Source organism: Hippocampus comes, unplaced genomic scaffold (assembly GCF_001891065.2).
Source record: "Hippocampus comes isolate QL1 unplaced genomic scaffold, H_comes_QL1_v1.1 scaffold145, whole genome shotgun sequence".
Taxonomy (NCBI): domain Eukaryota; kingdom Metazoa; phylum Chordata; class Actinopteri; order Syngnathiformes; family Syngnathidae; genus Hippocampus; species Hippocampus comes.
Window position 1 is genome coordinate 200,689 of NW_017805994.1, and position 19,127 is coordinate 219,815.

Genomic DNA, 19,127 nt, shown 5'->3' on the forward strand with positions numbered 1-19,127 from the left:
TGGACGCTATTTTTAGTTGGGTAAACACAGCATGTCAATGAACACTGCAAATACACACACACACACACACACACACGTGACCTTTATTATTCTTATTTTGTTTTTATCCCCCATCTTACACATACGCAAAAGCGCCCACACACATCCACTCCCCCACATAGAAAAACACAGACACACACAAGTGCACACGTCCCTTTTCTCCTGGGTGCGAGCGGCGCATGCATGTCAATAGCAGTACAGTAATGATGATGATGGGGGTCGAGGGGGACCCCATCTTACCATGTTTCACTGTTATCTGATATGTTTTGTCGCCGCAATTTTACCATTTTATGATGGGATTTTGTTCCTCTTTAAAAAAAAAAATCATTTGGCAGTATTTCTAGATGATTGTTATTATTTATTTTTTCAGTGGCATTTGAATTCTCAAACTTGGAGATGATGGCAAATCACCCCCACCCCCGAGCTAAAAATAGCCCTCTGTCGTCACCTAAGGGAGTTGTCGTTGGCCTTTCGGCGCGTTGGCATCCCTTCTCTTGTCAAATGTCGGCGAGAACGTTTGGACCTCTGGGGGCGGGACGGCCGCCCCGCTCAGGTCGGCGCTGTCTGGTTGTTGCGAGGACAGGCTTGCGGCTCGGCCCATTGTCACCTACAAAAGGTTGGGGCCGTGTCGCGCGACACGACTGCACGTCGACTTCTCAGGAGACGGACGCAGATGAGATATGACGCGCGGGCCGGGACATTTCGAGTTAGGCTTGCAACATCGGCGCCATTTTCCAATTACCGGAGAGGGACACAAAAAAATTAGAATAAAAGTGTCGCTGACACACAGAACTCTCCTGCTCCCCACTTCCAAAGTAAAGAAAAAAGAAATTGTGGATATTTGCTTTGGAGGGCATCCGTCTTTGAGAAGGAGCGCGTGCGTGCGCGTGCCACCATGAACAAATGAAGACTCCGCAGGGCCGCGTGTTGACGTGTGGACAGCTTGATTGTGTTAGCGTGTTAGCGTGTGGCTCTGGCCGTGCTCGTGGCGCCCGTGCGACAAGCTTGAGATGCGCGCCGAGTGCCGATTGGATGTCACGAGTAACATCAAGACGTTGGCATCATGCAACAGGAAGGGGTCTCACACACACACACACACACACACACACACACACACACACACACACACACACACACACACACACACGTGCACGTGCGCGCATCAAGCTCATTGTCATGCACAGCGCTCTCCTGCTGTTGCATTGATGTTGTGCGCGTGTGACACCTTCCTGTTGTGTCATGCCAACATCTTCATGATGTGGCTTGCGACAGCAAACTGGCACTTTATTCTCACGTGACGAATTAATAGCCAAAAAAAAAAAAGCACTTCATTGCAACTTTAGCGTCCTAAAATGAACGTTAAATTGTCCCGCTTTATTTTAAGGACTTTGTTGTGCTATGGCTTCAAGCATGACAAAATGCGCCGGCAAGACGCGTGCCCACCACGTAGGAGATATTTGCAAAGAGTCGGGCTTTGTGGGAGTCGTCAACTTCACGTTCCCGTCATGTGTGCGCGTTCTGAGCGTCCGCGCCGTACCCCAAACAGGAAGGCCATGGAGGAAAAGAGAGAAAAATTCCTATTTTCAAGCTGCGGACAGTGTATTATCTAGCTTCAATAACAAGCATCCTAAAGTAGGTGGCGATCGATAGAAACGATAGGGGACACGGAGTCGCAGCGCCTTTGAAAACCTTTTGAGCTCCACATTGACTCGATTCAGTAGCCAATATCAGATTATTGACACAGGATAGGAGGAGGCGGCCGCGGCCCCGGCTCACCGCATCACAACAAAGTCCACAAATCAGGCTAAGGCCTCGTGCGTTTCCACGGCAACAGAGCTTTAGTGAGGGAGGGGCGGGGCGGGGAGGCCGAGGAAGAGACACGCCAGCTTCTCTGTATTACGCTAGCGGGAAAAAGGACGAGGAGGAAGAGAAGAAGGAGGAAGAGCGGGGCGGGTTGCGCCCGCCATCGAGGCCGGCAAGTTTGCAGGCCCGCCGTCTCGGGATTGCCGCGGCAGACTCGTGCTCAGGTACGCGAATGCGCAACGCTTTGTTGTTGGTGCGCATTATGGGTGAGTTTGCGCAGGTTGATGTGGATTTGTGCGTGTGTGTGCGCACGCGCGCGTCAATTCATGAATTCATGACACTGTGACTTGAGTCTGAATTGTTTTTTCCCCTCATGCAGTTGCGACTGACTTTTCCTTGGAACATTACCGGCTCGATATTCGTGACCGTGGCAAATCTGCATGGGGGGGGCCGGTTAGACTGGCTGTTGGTCGATTTGCAGAACCGCGCAAGCAAGCGCATTTCAAAAAGGGCGTTTTGCACCGTTGTGGGTGTGAACACCGTTGCGCCCATGCACTGCCAATGGAAGCGTGCAACCCGCTCTGAAAACCAATTGAAACAAACTGGAATGGAAAAAACGGCAAACTATGACACGCTTGTTTGGCCCCAGCCGCTCATTTTGCCTTCTGTGCGGAGGCCGGCCTCCCTCTTTGGATTTCCCACACTTCTCTCCATCCGTGGGAAAAGAAAGGTGGCGGCTCCCCTGAGGGAGGGCGCCTTCCCTTTGGGCTCGTCCCAAAAGTCAAACAGAAAAAGGCCTTGAGGAGGAATCATGAGCGACATTTCAATGAATGCGACCCCTGGGATTTTCAAAAAGCACTTTGGGATTTAATTTGATGGCACTGAAAACGCACGACCGGGGTGCACGCAAAAGTCGCTTGATTTCATCCATCCTTTTCCTGCCATGTTTCCTTCCGCCTTGTGTGCGCGTGTCATTGTCGTGCGTTTGAACTTGGACGCGTGTTTGTCCGGAGAGTTCCCCCACAAAGTGATCACGCTTGCTCATATGTAAACCCACGCCCCCCCACCCCACCGTGTCGATCGGCCGGCGCGACGTGACGGCGTCGAGCGGTTTGCTCCGCCGTGTCTCCGGGAAGCGCGGCTCAGGTCGTCGCTCTCGACCGGACGTCGGCGGGGGCCGAGCGCGGGACCGAGCCGCTTGAGGATTTAGGTTGCCGGGGGATTTGGGCTCGGAGGATTACCTTGTAATAGATCGGCAGGAGGACGCGCGCGCAAAGTACGGGCGGCGAGGACTGAGCGCCCTTTCCTCTTCGCAGGCGCCTGCGATGACTCGGCTCCCGTTTTTCCTGACGCGCTGACCGTGGTCCGGGTGCCGCCGCCATGCTGATCAAGGAGTACCGCATCCCCATGCCCATGAGCGTGGACGAGTACCGCATCGCTCAGCTCTACATGATACAGGTCGGTCCGCCGCTTGCCCAAGAACGCGTTGGTGTCATGTCTTTGCACGTCCACGCGGGACAAAATCAAAAGGCCATGTTCTATTGTTGATTACTAAAACATTCAAAACGTGAGAAAGCAGCTGTTTTTTGAGCGTCCGTCCGCTCCCTCATTTGCCAAGTTGGGTGGGCCTTGAAAGATGCAATCCACCGACGCAAAATGTACTTTTGTCTAGCGAGGCTCCAAAGCGTCCAACCCCCCGATGCAGCGCCTTAATATCATGTCCCGTCCGCCACTGTTTCCATCGGCTTGGATGTCGCGTCCACCCCACGCGCGGTGCCGTGCATACGTGACATTGCGTCAAATGTGCCTCGCGTTGACTCTCGTGCACCATCTCGTCGTCATGTGGAAGCTTCCGATGTTTTGATGGAAGTTCAGTGCAGGCAACGTGTTTCCGGGAGTCCATGCGTGAGTAATTAGTGCCTCGGTGCGGAATTAAATAAGCACCACGCCCCACGGATGACATCAGCGCACCATCATTCATCAGCCGAGTCCAGGTTGCCATGACAACGGGCCGGCCAGTCCGCTGTCATCTCAGACTTGGCTTTAAAAAAAAAAAAAACAAGCTCAGGCTTTAGCGGATCGGAACGCAGCCGCCACCTGCTGCCCGCCTTCGGGCGGGGGAGGGGGAGACCATTCTGCTTCCTGTCCGGTGTCGTCAACAACTTGAGGATGCCGGCTGGGGTACATTCTGGCTGGTACCCAGACGCCACGGCATCATCAACCCCCCCCCCCCCAAAAATGTGTCTTCTAAAAGTCCAAAATAAACTACTGGCCACAAAGAAAACGATCAGCGGGGCAACAATTTCCAACCTATCTTGATCTCGACGTATTTGTGTATCTGTGCTGACGGTGATGCGGCCTGTCAGAAAAAGAGCCGCGAGGAGAGCTGCGGCGAGGGCAGCGGCGTGGAGATCCTGGAGAACAAACCGTACCGGGACGGGCCCGGAGGCTCGGGCCAGTACACCCGCAAGGTGTACCACATCGGCAAGCACATCCCGTCCTGGTTTTGCTCCATCCTGCCTCAGGCCGCCCTGCGCGTGGAGGAGGAGTCCTGGAACGCCTACCCTTACACGCGCACCAGGTGAGGCGGCGCGTCCTCGGCCTCGCCCGCTTCCGCGACGTTGACGTTTCCGATGACGCCGTGCTGAAAATGCCCGAACCCGGCGGCTCTCGTTATACCGCAGGTACACGTGTCCCTTCGTGGAGAAGTTCTCCATTGACATCGAGACGTACTACATGCCCGACACCGGCGACCAATCGGACGTCTTCGGTCTGTCTTTGGCTGAGAAGAGACAAAGGACAGTGGGTAAGTTGCGCCCACTGCTGTACCTCCCCCATAAAGTCGACGGCCGCCGGTTCCCCCGCAGACCCCATCGACATCGTCAAGGACTACATCGCTCCCCACGAGTACCTGGCAGAAGAAGACCCCCGACTGTACCGCTCGCTCAAGACCGGGCGAGGCCCGCTCTCCGAAGACTGGATCCAGGAGATCAACCGAAGTCCGGGCGACCGCTCGGTCATGTGCGCCTACAAGCTGTGCAAAGTGGAGTTCCGCTACTGGGGCATGCAGTCCAAGATCGAGCGCTTCATCCACGACGTGGGTAAGTGCGGCCGTCCCACTTCTGACACCAAAGCGGTCCGCTCCACAAAGAGGAGATCACCCGCCAGCTCATGAAGCGGCAGCTGCTCCATTTCTGGCACCGAACCGCACTCGCTTGCTCGTGAATTCATGCTGCCGACTCAGCTTCTGCGAGTCTCCCCTTCTGTCCCGTCGGCCTAAGTGCAGTTGGGCTCGGAGCTCCTCGTAATTCTCGACCTTCGACGAGCGCCGCGAATGACCCGTCCCGCAAAAACGCTCGAATTCATTTGCCAAAGCGCCGCGGCCCACGCGGGAGCCTTGCCGAGGGAGACGGGACGAAGGTAATTGGAGTTGTCGCCGGCGCCCTCGCAGGTCTGCGTAAAGTGATGGTGCGAGCCCACCGCCAGGCGTGGTGCTGGCAGGACGAGTGGTACGGCCTCACCATGGAGGACATCCGGCAGCTGGAGCTGGAGACGCAGCTGGCCCTGGCCAAGAAGATGGCCCAGTACAGCCTCGGCGAGGAGGGCGGCCCCGAGACCAACGGCCGCCCGGCCCCTCAGGACCGGGAGCCGGGGGCCGCCGCCGAGGCCGAGGCCGGCGAAGACAAACCGGCCGGAGTGCCGGACACCCGGGGCGAGCTCACCAAGCAGTGGTCCACGTCGTCCAGATCCTCCAACAGGTCATCCAAGAGAGGCGGTACGTTTGTCCGTCCTGCGCCGTTCTGGAAAAAAATGCTTCGAGGGCTGACGGGTTCACCGCATGCGGACGTTTTTCTGGCGCATGGTGAAAATGCAAATGCAAAGGGAAAGTGTCAAGTTGGGCGCTCTTCTTCTTCGCGCCGAGGTTGAAGCGACGCAGACAAAGTTTGATCGGCTAGCATATGTTGTGGACTTCCTGTTTGGGCGGCAGGCTCGCTGGGCCTGAATTTGTTGCGCCCACGACAAAGCTCATTTGGCGATTTGGCCCAGTTGAGCGGAAATTTCCTCAAGCTCGCTGGAGACGCAGATAAGAAGTCGGCCTCACACTCGTAAGGTCACGGTGGCATTTGGCTAGCGAGATAACATTAGCGACGGCTTACTTGACAGATAATATCGGTGAGAATCGCTTGCCCCGGAGCAGACAAAAGATTTGCGAAGGATTCAAAATGACGCTGTGGATGGCTGCGAAAGGTTGTGCGCCCGCCGCCTGCTTTCCAGACGAAGACGTAGAACAAATTGTCGGTCTGGGCCATCAGTCAGGGGGACGGCATGTGACATCATCGCGACAAGTCCGGTCCTCTGTGATGTCATCATTTTGCTCCCTTGAATGCATAAGTTGAACATGTCGACGTCAGCGTCGTGCGGACGCGTAACGCCGAGCCGGTTTGGCGTCTCCCCGCAGGGAGTCCTTCTCACCACAGCCTGAGCGAGTGGAGGATGCAGAGCATCGCGCGGGAATCCGACGATAGCACGGATGACGAATTCTTTGACGCGCACGGTAAAGCCTCCGGTGACACACTGACACCTGTCACACGCTTGTAGCACACAGCAAATTGTAGCGCGTACACGCACCCAAAGATGAACGTGGACAAAGTGACTTAGGCCACTGCGGTGGACGTGTCCTTCAGACAGCTTCTCTGACGGCGAGGAGGCCTTCCCCAAGGAGATCACCAAGTGGAACTCCAACGACCTGATGGACAAAATGGACAGCATGGAAGTGGACGAGGTTCAAGGTGAGGCGGCGGCCACCTTGGCCTCACCCGCGGCGTGGCGGGTCTCCATCGCCGGTGACGCGCAGCCTTTGTGTCACAGAGTCGCCATATCCCGAATCGGCGGGCCAATTTGACGCCGTGACGCACGAGGTGGGTGCTTTCTACGCTCTTCTCACCTCATGAAACGCTCCGTAATGTGACCATATTTGTTGGCGCCTCCTCCCGCAGGCGCCTCAGCGGTGTCTTCAGCCGTCCAAAATCCACGTCCTGATTCTCGTCCTGCACGGAGGAAATATTCTGGACACGGGCTCAGGTAGGACAATCGGATCATGAGTCAATGGACATCGCGCCGCTCCTTTTAGTGTGTGTGCGCCTCAGCCACCGGGGGGCAGTATAAGACACACATATCTTAATATTAGCAGTTCTTCGCAGAGGATAAAGCACAGACGCCTGAGCCTATCGTCATCTTGTTTGTCGGTGTCGCCCCGCCGTTTGCGTTCAATTCCCCGCCGCTGCAGGCGTTGTCAGCCCGTAACGGCAACGTTCCCCACAAAGTGTTAGCTTTTAGCGCTTGCCCTCAACGGAGACGTGTCGGCGCGCAGGCGAGCAGAACAGCAAGCAAGGTGACGTCAACACGCTGAGCGGCGCCTTTGAGACGGTGATGAGGGTTCACTACCCGACGGCGCTGGGCCGGGTCGCCATCCGCACCGTGCCGTGTCCCGCCGTCTGCGTGGAAGCCTTCTCGCTGGTGTCCAAGTGAGTTTTTCTTTTTCTGCGCGTCAAACTTGGAGGCGGCGGAGGAAATGAAAAGTCATGTGTTTCCCCTCCGCCCGTTGTTTGTTTTTTTTTTCTTCCTGACCAACGCCGCACGACACGAAGTTGCAATTGTGACGGGGTTGGATTTGAATTTGCGGCGTGTGCTCCCTCCGCAGCCTGAGCCCGTACAGCTACGACGAGGGCTGCCTGTCCAGCAGTCAGGATCACATCCCGCTGGCCGCGCTGCCTCTCCTCGCCACGTCGGCGCCGCAGTACCAGGATGCCGTGGCCGCCGTCATCCTCAGAGCCAATCAGGTCTACGCCGACTTCATCAGGTCGCTGGAAGGAGCGTCCTTCAACGGACAGGTCCGCGCCGCTCGGCACGCTAGCTCTCTTCCACTTGTCTGCCTGTGTGTGTGTGATCAAGTGGCTCCTTAACGTCACAAAAAAAAAAGAGTCAGGATTTTTTTCAAGGTGAAAAATGTGAGTGTTTTTTTTTTCCCAGACCAAAAGTAGTCACAATATTTTTCATTGGAATTTTTTGCAGAGAACAAAATGGTGAAGTGTTTTTTAAGTATGGATTAAGTATGATTTTTTTAAAAATGGCAAAAAAATAAGCACGACAAATAAGCCCAAAAGTGAAAAAAAAGAAAAAATGTGAAGGAAAAAAAAATTGTTTATTTATTTATTTTTTTTAGTGGGGGGGGTTGGGAAACCTCTTTTTACTTACCTTTAAGTTCAAATTCTGAAACCAATCGGATGGTAACCATCCTATTGTTGCATGTGTTTTTTTTTTTTTTTTTAACATTTTGTTCAGTGATTTGTTTTTCCTGAGAAAGCAAAGTTGCATATTTCTTCGGAAAAAAAGTGTTTTGTTTTGTTTTTGATTATTTTTTTTTAACTGCGAGCGTGTCGCCCTCCCCCGTCTTTTTGCAGGTGTGTGTGATCGGCGACTGCGTGGGAAGCATCCTCGGCTTCGATGCGCTGTGCAGTAGTTCTGTCCTGGTGCTGGAAAGTCCAAACTGCAGCAGGCGGGGCAGCGCCATCAGCGTGCAGGTAACGTCCGTCGTCGCCGCCGCCGCCGGTGACACGTAGCGACGCGCCGACGCTAATGGCGCGCATCCGACCGGCGCAGGACACGGAGCTGCTTTCCCCCGGCATCGTCATCAACAGCGCCTCGCCGTCGTCGCCGTCCCTGGAGGCCAGTCGACACCTGAGCCGGAGTAACATCGACATCCCTCGATGCTCGGGGCCCGACGAACTCAAGAAGCAGCTGCCGCGCAAACGCAGCGACTCCTCCACCTACGAGCTCGACACCATCAAGCATCATCAGGCCTTCCTGTCCAGGTCAGGCGGAGGCGGCCGCGCCCGGCGCCCGTTTCCTCGGTGTTGATCGGTGCCGTTGTTTCTGGGAGCAGCCTGCACTCCAGCGTGATCCACGCCGAGTCCTGCTCTCGCCGCTCCAGCGGCAGCACCATGCTGGAGGGAGGATCCCTGGGCAAGTTCGACTTTGAGGTGACGGACTTCTTCCTCTTCGGATCTCCTCTGGGCCTGGTGCTCGCCCTGCGGAAGACGGTGGTGCCCTCGTTGGACGGTGAGGACGCGGTCACGTTTCACGGCCGCGCGTTCAACTCAGGTCAAGGCGGCGGGCGGCGCTATCTGGGCCAACGGGCAAGTCCTGGCCGCGCCCCGCGCGTGACGGCAATCTCCCGCGCCCTCCCCCCCCTCCCTCTGTTTCGCCCTCAGTGACGGCTCTGCGTCCGGCCTGCCGGCAGGTGTACAACCTGTTCCACCCGGCAGACCCGTCGGCCTCCCGCCTGGAGCCTCTGCTGGACAAACGCTTCCACCTGCTCCCCCCCTTCTGCGTCCCCCGATATCAGCGATTTCCTCTGGGGGACGGACACTCGGCTCTCCTGGGTGGGCACGCGATTTGACCGCGTTTGTTGCCCCCCGAGTTCCCTTTTGAACGGCCGCTTTGCGCCCGCAGCGGAGACGGTGCAGAGCAACCCTCAGCTCCTGATGGAGCCGGCGCTTCATCGCGGTCAGGAGACGGGCGTGAACGAGACCTGCATCCCCGTGCCCGTCCTCAACTGGCCCTCCTCCGGTGAGTAGCCGCGAGTGCCCGCCATTTTTGTTTGATGCGATTTTTCTCACTTGGCGTCGGAAAAGCCCGCCCCCGGCGCTTCAGCCTGCTTTGTTTCCACCGCAGCGGACGGCAACGCTCCCGCGTGCCCGGCCCCGTCCGCGTCCCCCGGGCTCCCTCACATCCGCTGCCACCGCCGAGCGAGCGAGGCCAGCCTGGCGAGCCAGGTGTCGGGCCTGGCCGACTCCTACGCCGCCTCCAACGTCGCCAACAGTAAGTGGGCCTCTCGCCGCCGCACGCCCTTTCGCTTGTGTCACGCCTAAACGTCCCCTCAGCCGGCCGGGTGAGAAAACGGCCCAGTCTGCTGTCCCAGCTTACCTACCGTAAACTCGCCTCCCGGACGCCGTCGTTGCGCTCGTGCAGGAAAAGCCGGCAGGCGTCCACGAGAGCCGCCGAGTCGGACGGCGGCTCGGACGGCACCGCTGACCCGGCGGACCTCGGCTCGCCCGGGGCGCCGAAGAACTTGGAGCAAGGTACCCCGGGATGTCGAGTGTGAGGACACGAGCTCCCTCCTCGCCGCCCTTCTGGCCGCTTCCTCCATAGGCTAGTCTCCCTCCGTAGGGCAGCTTCCCGCCGCCGTCCTTTGGTGCCGGACTTTGCCACCGCCCGCGGCTCCAACCTCTAGTTGGCTTTCTATCTCCAGCGGGCCTCTCTCGGTCTTACGAGGGAGGACCCCAAAGGCCCCTTTGCCGCCGCGACCTCCTCACAATCCGCTGATGCGAACAAAGTCGCGTATGGAACCGGCCTCAAATGTGCGCCGGCATGTTTTCAAGGCCATCTCGTTGCGATTGTGCAGTTGCGTCCCGCTGGTGGGGCAGCAAGCGGATGGACTACGCCCTCTACTGCCCCGACGCCTTGACGGCGTTCCCCACCGTGGCCCTGCCGCATCTCTTCCACGCCTCCTACTGGGAGTCCACGGACGTGGTGTCCTTCCTCCTCCGACAGGTCGGCCGAGTCTTCGCTTCGCTTTTCGTTTCCTGTGCCATTTCGGAATACGCGCGATCGCTTCCTGTTGCGGGTCCAAAATTTGAGAAGCCCCGTTTTCCGTCCCCTCACTCCAAACGGATGAACAACATTTTGCCTCCATAAAAGACGCTTCCAAAATTTGCTTCCACAGGTGATGAGGCACGAGAACTCCGGAATTCTGGAGTTGAATGGGAAGGAGGTGTCGGAGTTCACGCCGTCCAAGCCCAGGGAGAAGTGGTTGCGCAAACGCACTCATGTGAAAATTCGGGTCAGTGCTTTCTTTGTCTGGTGGTCAAAAGAGCCACGTTGTGTTCACACCTTTAAACTGCCGACCTGTGGACAGCCTATCCATCGGCGTTTTTTTTTGTCCCGCCCCCCTCGTCAGAACGTGACGGCCAACCACCGCGCGAGTGACGCCGTGTTCACCGAGGACGGCGCCCAGACGCTGACCGGTCGCTTCATGTACGGGCCGCTGGACATGGTGACGCTTACGGGAGAGAAGGTCAGCGTCCGAGGCAAAGATTCCCGAGCGAGCGGCCGACGTGAGCTGGATGGCGCCGCGCTTTTGTGTTGCCGCAGATCGACATTCACATCATGACGCAGCCTCCGTCGGGCGACTGGGTCTACTTCGACACGCAGCTCACCAACGGCGGCGGCCGTGTCTCGTACGCGCTCCCCGACAACAAGCGGCTGGGCATCGGGGTGTATCCCGCCAAGATGGTGGTCAGGTATGCGGAACGGCGGGCCGCGTGGGGAATGGCTCGCGTCGAGGCCGCCGCCTTGACATTTTTCCCGCCACAAGGGGCGACCACACGTTTGCCGACAGCTACCTCACCGTGGTGCCGCGCGGGACCGAGTTTGTGGTGTTCAGCATCGACGGCTCCTTCGCCGCCAGCGTGTCCATCATGGGCAGTGACCCCAAGGTGCGAGCGGGTGCCGTGGACGTGGTCAGGTAACAAACAACTGTTGTCCTTTTTCATTTCATCTTCATTTTAGTTGCGTGACGATTATGCTCCCGCCAGGGGAAATTCACGACACACCTTGCTGAGCATTATTTCCCTTTATTTACTTATTTTTAGGGTCATTTTGGTTGAATCCTACTGACACTGCGATGCATTTGGGAGTGCCACTAGGCTCCATCCTAGGGTCTTGTCCATTCAATATAAAAGTGTCCCTTTCCAAATTCTGACATGGCCAAAAAGCAGATGATGGGAGATTTGCTTCCCATTGTATCCCTTCATCTTGTGATTTTCGCTTGACTTTTTACGACATCCACTCGATTTATCCTCTTCAACAACAGATTCTGCTGGAATAATTGAGATTTTTTTTTTTGTTTGTTTCGCGAGGCAATCAAAAGCTAAATAAACCTTTTGGGAAATATATGTGTGTTGCCGACGTGCGCGCATGTGTCTCAGGTACTGGCAGGACCTGGGCTACCTGATCGTGTACGTGACGGGGCGTCCCGACATGCAGAAGCAGCGCGTGGTGGCGTGGCTGTCGCAGCACAACTTCCCGCACGGCGTGGTCTCTTTCTGCGACGGCCTGGTTCACGACCCGCTGCGCCACAAGGCCAACTTCCTCAAGTGCCTCGTCGGCGAGGTGGGCCACGAAATCGCATCCCCGGGGAGGTTCAGCCCTCACTCTCTCTTTCTCTTAATGTGCTCAGGCCCAAATGCGGATCTTCGCCGCCTACGGCTCCAGCAAGGACATTTCGGTGTACGCCAACGTCGGCCTACCGCCGTCGCACATCTACATTGTGGGAAGACCCACAAAGAAGATGCAGCACCAGTGTCAGGTATGACGAGGACGGAAAAAAAGCAAAGCATTTATCCGCTTGTCTTTGGCACAAACAAATAAGGAGTTGGGACCGCCTCGGTCCCGCTTTCCTTGGGGGGTCTGGAAACACTGGCGGGAAGAGGGTTGATCCTTTGTGACCGCAATGCGCATCTGTGGCAGTTCATTCCAGACGGCTACGCCTCGCACCTGTCCCAGCTGGAGTACAACCAGCGTTCCCGTCCCGCCAAGCCGGCCAGCGCCCGCATGGTCCTGCGAAAAGGCAGCTTTGGCCTGGGCGCCGCCTCGGGAGACTTCCTGCGCAAGCGCAACCACATCTTCCGCACTATTTCCTCGAAGCAGCCCGGCGGGCCGCCGTCCGGCTCGCCCAAGCCCCCGGGCCGGACGGAGCGAACGCAGAGCCAGTGCGAGACGGAGCGCAACGTGACGGCGGCGGCGGGCGCGGCGCAGCGCAGCATGAGCGTGGCGGCCGGATGCTGGGCACGCAGTGGAAGCGCCAAGGAGGGAAGCGCCGGCTCGTGCGGCCCCAAATGAGCTGGATGGAGCCCCCGTGATCCCCGACAGGGAGCGGACTCGAGGCGACTGTGTAGCGTGACTCTTTTCCACTAACACTTTTATAGAGGAGACGACAAGGGAGCTTTCAATCCATTGATGTAACGAGCCTTAAGCTAACCTCATTCACGACACATCCGTACCGAATCTACACATTTTCTACTGCACAAAGGCAGACCTCCCACTCAACGTAACAGCTCAGGTTCATTTGTTTGACGCACGTCGCCGCGGCAACGCGCTCTTCGTTTCTTTTGGAAAGCGCTTTGAGCATTTATTCATTTCTTTGACATTCAATTGGAGCTCCATTGTTCCTCTGCTCTATTTTGTCCCTTTGTGGCATTTAAACTTTCACAAATTGTGAAAAAAAGCCAATGCCGAGGAGCTGAAAATTGCGCGATTGGATTGGTTTCATCGCTTAGTACGAGTAGCCCAAAAGGAGCACGAGAGGTCACCCAAAAAAAAACCCATGAGACTCTGAAATAAATGCTCAAACCGCTTTCCAGACGTGTTGCCGCCGTCCTATGACACACACCACTGCCACCAGTGTAACACGCCGTATGTTCGTTGATTTCTACGAGCCCTCCGGTTTCCGTCCATGTGGCCAACAAGGCCGTTTTCAACAGGTCACGTTCACCGCACCAATCCCTTTAGTGCTTAGCTTTGCAATACCTCTCATCGACCTGCTGGTGGCACTGTGTTCCTCCTATGTACGGTACCGCTGCTGCTGGGAGTTTCTACTTTTTTGCTCCTTTTCCAAGATATTTACCGCTTGAATGTTTAACGAGTGTCATTTTCCAATCTCTCCACGTGGATTTTCGTGACAAGCTGGCACCGTGATCTTTTTTTTTTTTTTTACACTTCTCGCCAACAGGGGGCAGCGTACTGAATGTTTTTGCCATAAAGGAGCTTTACCGGTTGCGTGGTCGGGTTCAAAGCCAACAAAAATTAGGATGGTGAAAGAATCCAGCATCCAGGCAGACTGAGTGGAACAAATATGTGGTGCTACGATGGCATTAGCTTTCCAAGTATCCCCACTGCAACACTATTGTCTCCACGAAAGGTGAGATTTTTTTTTTAAACTTTGAAAGACTCCACAGTTTGCCTTGCTTGATTCGGAGTGCGATGGGCATTGTTCAAGATATGTGTGAATTGGATGCCACAAAACCCTGACTGTGGATGGTGTGATTAAGAATGACGGACGCAAGCATTTATGTGTGTTTAAGAATACTGCCTTTGCGTTTGTTGATGAATCAAGTCAAGGCAAACTGACTGTTTTAGTGAGCAGAAGCATTCAGACAGGCTGTCTTGGCACCCAGCTTGGAACTTATACCAATACTTATTTTTACCTTTTTTTTGTTTTTGCACAAGCATAGAAGCAACAGCTCGTGTAAATGGCACAAGAAGGCTGGATTTCTCAGTTTTGTATGTTGGATTTAGTCAGCACTCCTAACTTTGCACGGTTTCACGCTGCGTTTACGTATTTGGCTTGGTTCTGCCGTTTTGGTTCGCAGCATCGTCCAGCCACGCGGCTTCTTTTCCGCAAGCGAACGAATGCCGTTTTCTCGGGTTTGTATGTCAAATTGAGTTTGCGCTCCCGTGGCCATGTTATGCCTCGGCTCGGTTGCAACGAGGAACTTGGTATTCCAGGTGGACCCGGTGCTAGCTTGTAACGAAATCTACTTTATTAAAAGGCCTTACAAGGGGAAAAAAAAGGACGCTATCGCTAACACTCCAGCGCAAAAGCCAAATGATACTTTCACACTGTAGTTAATCAACTGCGTAACCTCACTCGAGAAAAATTACTTTAACTCTGTAGTGCATGTCTTATTTATGTATCAATTTCAATCATTTCAGGGGATGAAGATGATTCCGTCAATGTGCCAAATAGTGGACAGTACATATGTATTATTTTAGAAGGAGGGGGCACTATTGTACAGTGTTACTCCACTTGGAAGAAATTATTTATGCTGCAAACGAAAGGTGGCGTCGTGGTGGGCAAAAGAACTTGAATGTGTCACGGGGTGTACATACTGCAAAGATGCATGATGATGTACGACTGATTTACCTGCTCCAGATTTGTTAACCGATGAGAAAAATTACCATTCCACGACGCCGTCCATGCATTTAAGGTGGTGGGGGGTGGGGGGGATATATATATATATATTTGAAATATGTAGCATCCCGTTGTCAAAGTCGTTGGAGACACGCGAATAAATCAGGGGTGGGAAAACCTTTGAGCTCGATGGCCACATTTTGATTTTTAACTCCTACAGATGGGCCAGGTCATTTGTCGAAAAATAAAATGTGTGTGTGACCTATGTGAAGTAGTTTTTCAAAATAATAAAACTAGTCATTAGCATTTTATTTAAGAATTAATTTTGTTATAGTTGTTTTTAAAGTATGTTGTATATATATCATTCAAACCAAACAAACAACGAAGCGCCTTCAAGGCACCAGAACGCAGATTCAACAATTGCTACTATGCTGTAAGTTAGCCACAATCAGACAAGAGGCACCTAAAAAGTACAGAATAATGAAATCGCAACTTCAACCACAGGAAGAAGCTTTTTTTTTTTTTATTATCAGTATTGTTACTACAGGATATGAAATTCGTCGTGTGAAAATTGGATTACGGCGACCCCATCAGGCCATTTGATGCAATGCAAGCTTTGAGCTCATATCGATGAAGGACAGTATCGATGTCAACACAGCGGCTTTTTGTCTTTTTGGGTTCGTGATATGTTTGATCTACTACAGAAATCATGTTCTACATTTTCATTGGAATCTTGAAGGTAGGCCTTTTTTTGAAAATCTTTTCTTTTTTTCCAAATCAAACCTTTGTTATTTTTATATCGATGATGACAGCTCTTATTTTGAAATCAAATGTTCATGTCATTTTTATGTATAATTAATTACTTGATTGGAACCCCCCCCCAAAATAAAATACTTCTGTAATTTTTAAGGATAATAAAGGCTTTTACTTTGGAAAATCACATCAAGATTTTACCTAATCTTGACAGAAGTTTGAGGTTGAGATTTTCAAATACATTTTTGTGTAATTTAGATTTTGTTTTTCATAACGAAGGCCATTTGACTTTAATGTAAAGTTCAGCGCTTTACTTTGGGAAATTAACATTTTCAATGTTCTTCAATTACATTTTTTGCATTCCAATACACGATTTAGCATTTTAGTTAGGATTTTTTTCAAACTGACAGCAATAAAGGATGATTGAGAATTTTTGGGGGGAAAATTACTTTCCAAGCAAAGTTTTGCATCATTTTTAAGGTTAATTTGGATTTTTTAAAATTCATTTTATCAAGGTTAAAACCTTTATTTTGCTAAATCAATTTCCCCCCCACAAATTAAAATTTCATGTCATTTAGATTATTTTGCTTTGCGTCTTTATTTTGTCACATTTTTCACAATTCAAAACTCCCCGTCATTTCAGGCCTTGATTGCGGATTTTTTTCCCCTCTCCAAATAAAATTGTGTCCAGCGGTTTTGCATTTCCTGGCGGTAAAAGCAAACCAAAGTGCTTGAATATTCTGAGCACATATACAGTGTAAAACCATTACTAGTAAACCTCAAAGGTCACATCGTCGCTGACGTTCCAAACTTCGTTGGCGAAGGAGAAACAAAAAACATCCCAAAATGTGTCAACGAGTAGATGACTGCAATATGAAGAACGGTCTGCGGAGGGATAACGATGACAATAATCAAGCGTGTACAGCAGAGACGACACACACTTGGGACGAGCTGCTGCCTCCCTGTTGGATTTGTGTGTGTGTGTGTGTGTGTGTGTGTGTGTGTGTGTGTGTGTGTGTGTGTGTGCGCGTGTGTGTGTGTGTGTGTGTCTAAAGTGCACGAGGCCTCTTGGGGGTGATTTGTTGGCTAGCTTGTTCCTCTTCCTGCAGTGCACAGCGGAAGGACTTGACTTTATCTGAAAGAAGAAGAAGAAGAGCCTGAGAGGTCGTCAAGATGGAGACGCGTCTCTCAGACTGCTTTTTACCTCTCAGCTCGGTGAGGATGTCGATCTTCTGCTCCAGGATTTGTTCCAGCTGGGTGGCGTACGACTCTACGTCATAGTCCACCTCCTCCGTCATCTCCAGCAGCACCTTCTCGTCCTCCAGGCAGCGGATGGACTCCTGGAATCGCAACATAGTGTCTTACTATTGTGTGTGTGTGTGTGTGTATGTGTGTGTGTGTGTGTGTGTGTGTGTGTGTGTGTGTGTGTGTGTGTATATGTATATATAGAGAGAGCGGGAGCGAGCTGTTATGTGAGCCCTTACCTGGAAGACGGCCCTGTGATCCTCAAGAACCTGCTCCTCCATCTCCACTAGCTGCGACACCGCCTCGTGGAAGGTGAAGAGCTGTGGGGAGACCTCCTCCTCCTGCAGATGAACACGCTTGCGGTGAAACGGGGAGCCCCGCACAACCCCGCCCCCAGCCCGCCTTCTGCGACGCTACGCTCACGTTCTGTTCGCAGAGCAACTTGAGGTCATCTCTTTGCGGGGAGCTGCCCACGCCCCACTGGGCCTCCAGGACGTCGAGCTGGTTGACGTGTCCGCCCGCAAGAGGGTCCGTGATGGCCCCTGGCTCCACCGACAGCTCCTTCACCCTGACCGCACCGCATGCAGGAATGGATATTTAATTAATAGACAAGAAGAGCGGGTGTGGAATGCAATTGGGCAGGACGTGAAGGAACCAGAAGGCTAGAAGTGATGAGATCAGTGTGATCTCTCAGGACAGCATGCAGCCGTGTGATGGGACAGGACAGGACGGGAACCGGGAGCAGTGAGAGCTGATGAGATGGGAAGCAGTACTGAGACGGGACAGAAAGCAGCGAGATGAGACGAGTAGGAAGCAGCGAGTCACGTGTGGCGGCGGCAGTGAGATGGAGCAGGACAGGAGGTGGCATGAGGTGGCACAGGACACAGCGAGAGGAAGCCATGTTGAGCAATGAGCACAAGACGGCTGCAAGTGACGTCATACTCGTAAGTCGGAGAAAGGTCCGAGCGAGCGCTCTGCGAAAAGGGAATATCTGAGGGGCTGATCCCGAACTCCTTCACTCTGGAAGCACAGCGGACGCACACACGTGGCAGACATGAAAGCATCAGGCCGACAGGGCTGTGAAACTTAGGCGGATTCTGTTGTGAAAAATAGGATTTTCACAAAACCTCTATTTTCACATCAAAAATCATTGGGGGTTAGCGGTTGTGCTCAACTTGGCTTGAATAGCTTTGCGCGGCGACCGTGTCTCCTACAACGCGGCTCAATAGAGCTGGACACGCCCAGTTTTACGCCAACTGAGCGCAGAACATGTTTTGACTGCAACTTGGTAAAGCCGACAAGAACTTAACGCGGCCTAAAAATAGCGTTACCTGCAACCGCGGACGTGAATCTTTTCGCATTTCACACCCCTGATGGATAGTAAGGCGTTTTTTACAGCCAAAAAGGACGACCATACATAGTAAAGCGTTTTTAGCCCAAAAAAAAGACCATGTATAGGAATTCGTTTTTAGGCGAAAAAAACGACCATGTATAGTTAGGCGTTTTAAGCTGAAAAAAAACGACCTTGTATAGTAAGACGTTTTTAGCCAAACAAAAAACCGACCATGTATAGTGAGGCGTTTTTAGCCGAAAAAAAACAACCATGTATCATAAGGCGTTTTTTTCACGAAAAAAACGACCATGTATAGTCAGGCATTTTTTGCGCCAAAAAACAACCATGCATAGTCAGGCATTTTTTGCTGAAGAAAACGACCATGTATAGTAAGAAGGCGTTTTTTTCCCGAAAAAAAAAATGACCATGTATAGTCAGGAGTTTTTTCACGAAAAAAACGACCATGTATAGGAAGGCGTTTTTAGCCCCAAAAAAACCACCATGTATAGTAAGGCGTTTTTTTCACGAAAAAAACGACCATGTATAGAAAGGTGTTTTGAGCCGTAAAAACCGACCATGTATTGAAAGCCGTTTTAAGGCGTTTTTTACAGGCAAAAAGGACGACCATACATAGTAACGTCATTTTTTTCGGCTAAAAACGCCTTACGATACATGGTGGTTTTTTTGGGGCTAAAAACGCCTTCCTATACATGGTCGTTTTTTTCGTGAAAAAACTCCTGACTATACATGGTCATTTTTTTTTTGACCATGTATTGAAAGCCGTTTTAAGGCGTTTTTTACAGGCAAAAAGGACAACCATACATAGTAACGTCGTTTTTTTCGGCTAAAAACGCCTTACGATACATGGTCGTTTTTTTCGGCTAAAAACGCCTGACTATACTATGTCGTTTTTTTCGTGCC

General features: G+C 52.8%; 2 protein-coding genes across 5 annotated transcripts in view; one reads left to right on the forward strand and one right to left on the reverse strand.

The window, feature by feature from the left end:
- Nucleotides 1–13,211, forward strand: part of LOC109529138 (membrane-associated phosphatidylinositol transfer protein 2-like) — a 15,282-nt gene extending 2,071 nt beyond the window's left edge. The window contains exons 2-25 of the mRNA XM_019892344.1: nt 3,159–3,300; nt 4,209–4,423; nt 4,527–4,648; nt 4,710–4,943; nt 5,294–5,617; nt 6,302–6,397; nt 6,528–6,715; nt 6,840–6,924; nt 7,214–7,367; nt 7,544–7,733; nt 8,304–8,423; nt 8,503–8,714; nt 8,786–8,961; nt 9,114–9,284; nt 9,355–9,471; nt 9,577–9,723; nt 10,307–10,455; nt 10,628–10,744; nt 10,862–10,978; nt 11,056–11,204; nt 11,279–11,428; nt 11,892–12,075; nt 12,143–12,271; nt 12,433–13,211. Of these exons, the coding sequence (XP_019747903.1) occupies nt 3,223–3,300; nt 4,209–4,423; nt 4,527–4,648; nt 4,710–4,943; nt 5,294–5,617; nt 6,302–6,397; nt 6,528–6,715; nt 6,840–6,924; nt 7,214–7,367; nt 7,544–7,733; nt 8,304–8,423; nt 8,503–8,714; nt 8,786–8,961; nt 9,114–9,284; nt 9,355–9,471; nt 9,577–9,723; nt 10,307–10,455; nt 10,628–10,744; nt 10,862–10,978; nt 11,056–11,204; nt 11,279–11,428; nt 11,892–12,075; nt 12,143–12,271; nt 12,433–12,804 (3,996 nt within the window). The 5' untranslated portion in view covers nt 3,159–3,222 and the 3' untranslated portion in view covers nt 12,805–13,211. The remainder of the gene's footprint in view (nt 1–3,158; nt 3,301–4,208; nt 4,424–4,526; nt 4,649–4,709; nt 4,944–5,293; nt 5,618–6,301; nt 6,398–6,527; nt 6,716–6,839; nt 6,925–7,213; nt 7,368–7,543; nt 7,734–8,303; nt 8,424–8,502; nt 8,715–8,785; nt 8,962–9,113; nt 9,285–9,354; nt 9,472–9,576; nt 9,724–10,306; nt 10,456–10,627; nt 10,745–10,861; nt 10,979–11,055; nt 11,205–11,278; nt 11,429–11,891; nt 12,076–12,142; nt 12,272–12,432) is intronic.
- Nucleotides 13,212–16,244: 3,033 nt separating this feature from the next.
- The window catches only part of LOC109529157 (kinesin-like protein KIF2A), a 24,267-nt gene continuing 21,384 nt past the window's right edge, over nt 16,245–19,127 (reverse strand). Inside the window, exons 17-22 of one of the 4 annotated variants that reach the window (XM_019892373.1) lie at nt 17,816–17,893; nt 17,297–17,441; nt 17,113–17,214; nt 16,833–16,968; nt 16,678–16,763; nt 16,245–16,607 (exon numbers count right to left, since the gene is read on the reverse strand). In XM_019892373.1, the coding sequence (XP_019747932.1) occupies nt 16,678–16,763; nt 16,833–16,968; nt 17,113–17,214; nt 17,297–17,441; nt 17,816–17,893 (547 nt within the window). In that variant the 3' untranslated portion in view covers nt 16,245–16,607. Of the gene's footprint in view, nt 16,614–16,655; nt 16,764–16,832; nt 16,969–17,112; nt 17,215–17,296; nt 17,442–17,815; nt 17,894–19,127 lie in introns of all 4 variants that reach the window. The other 3 variants (XM_019892374.1, XM_019892371.1, XM_019892375.1) reach the window with 3 other exon arrangements.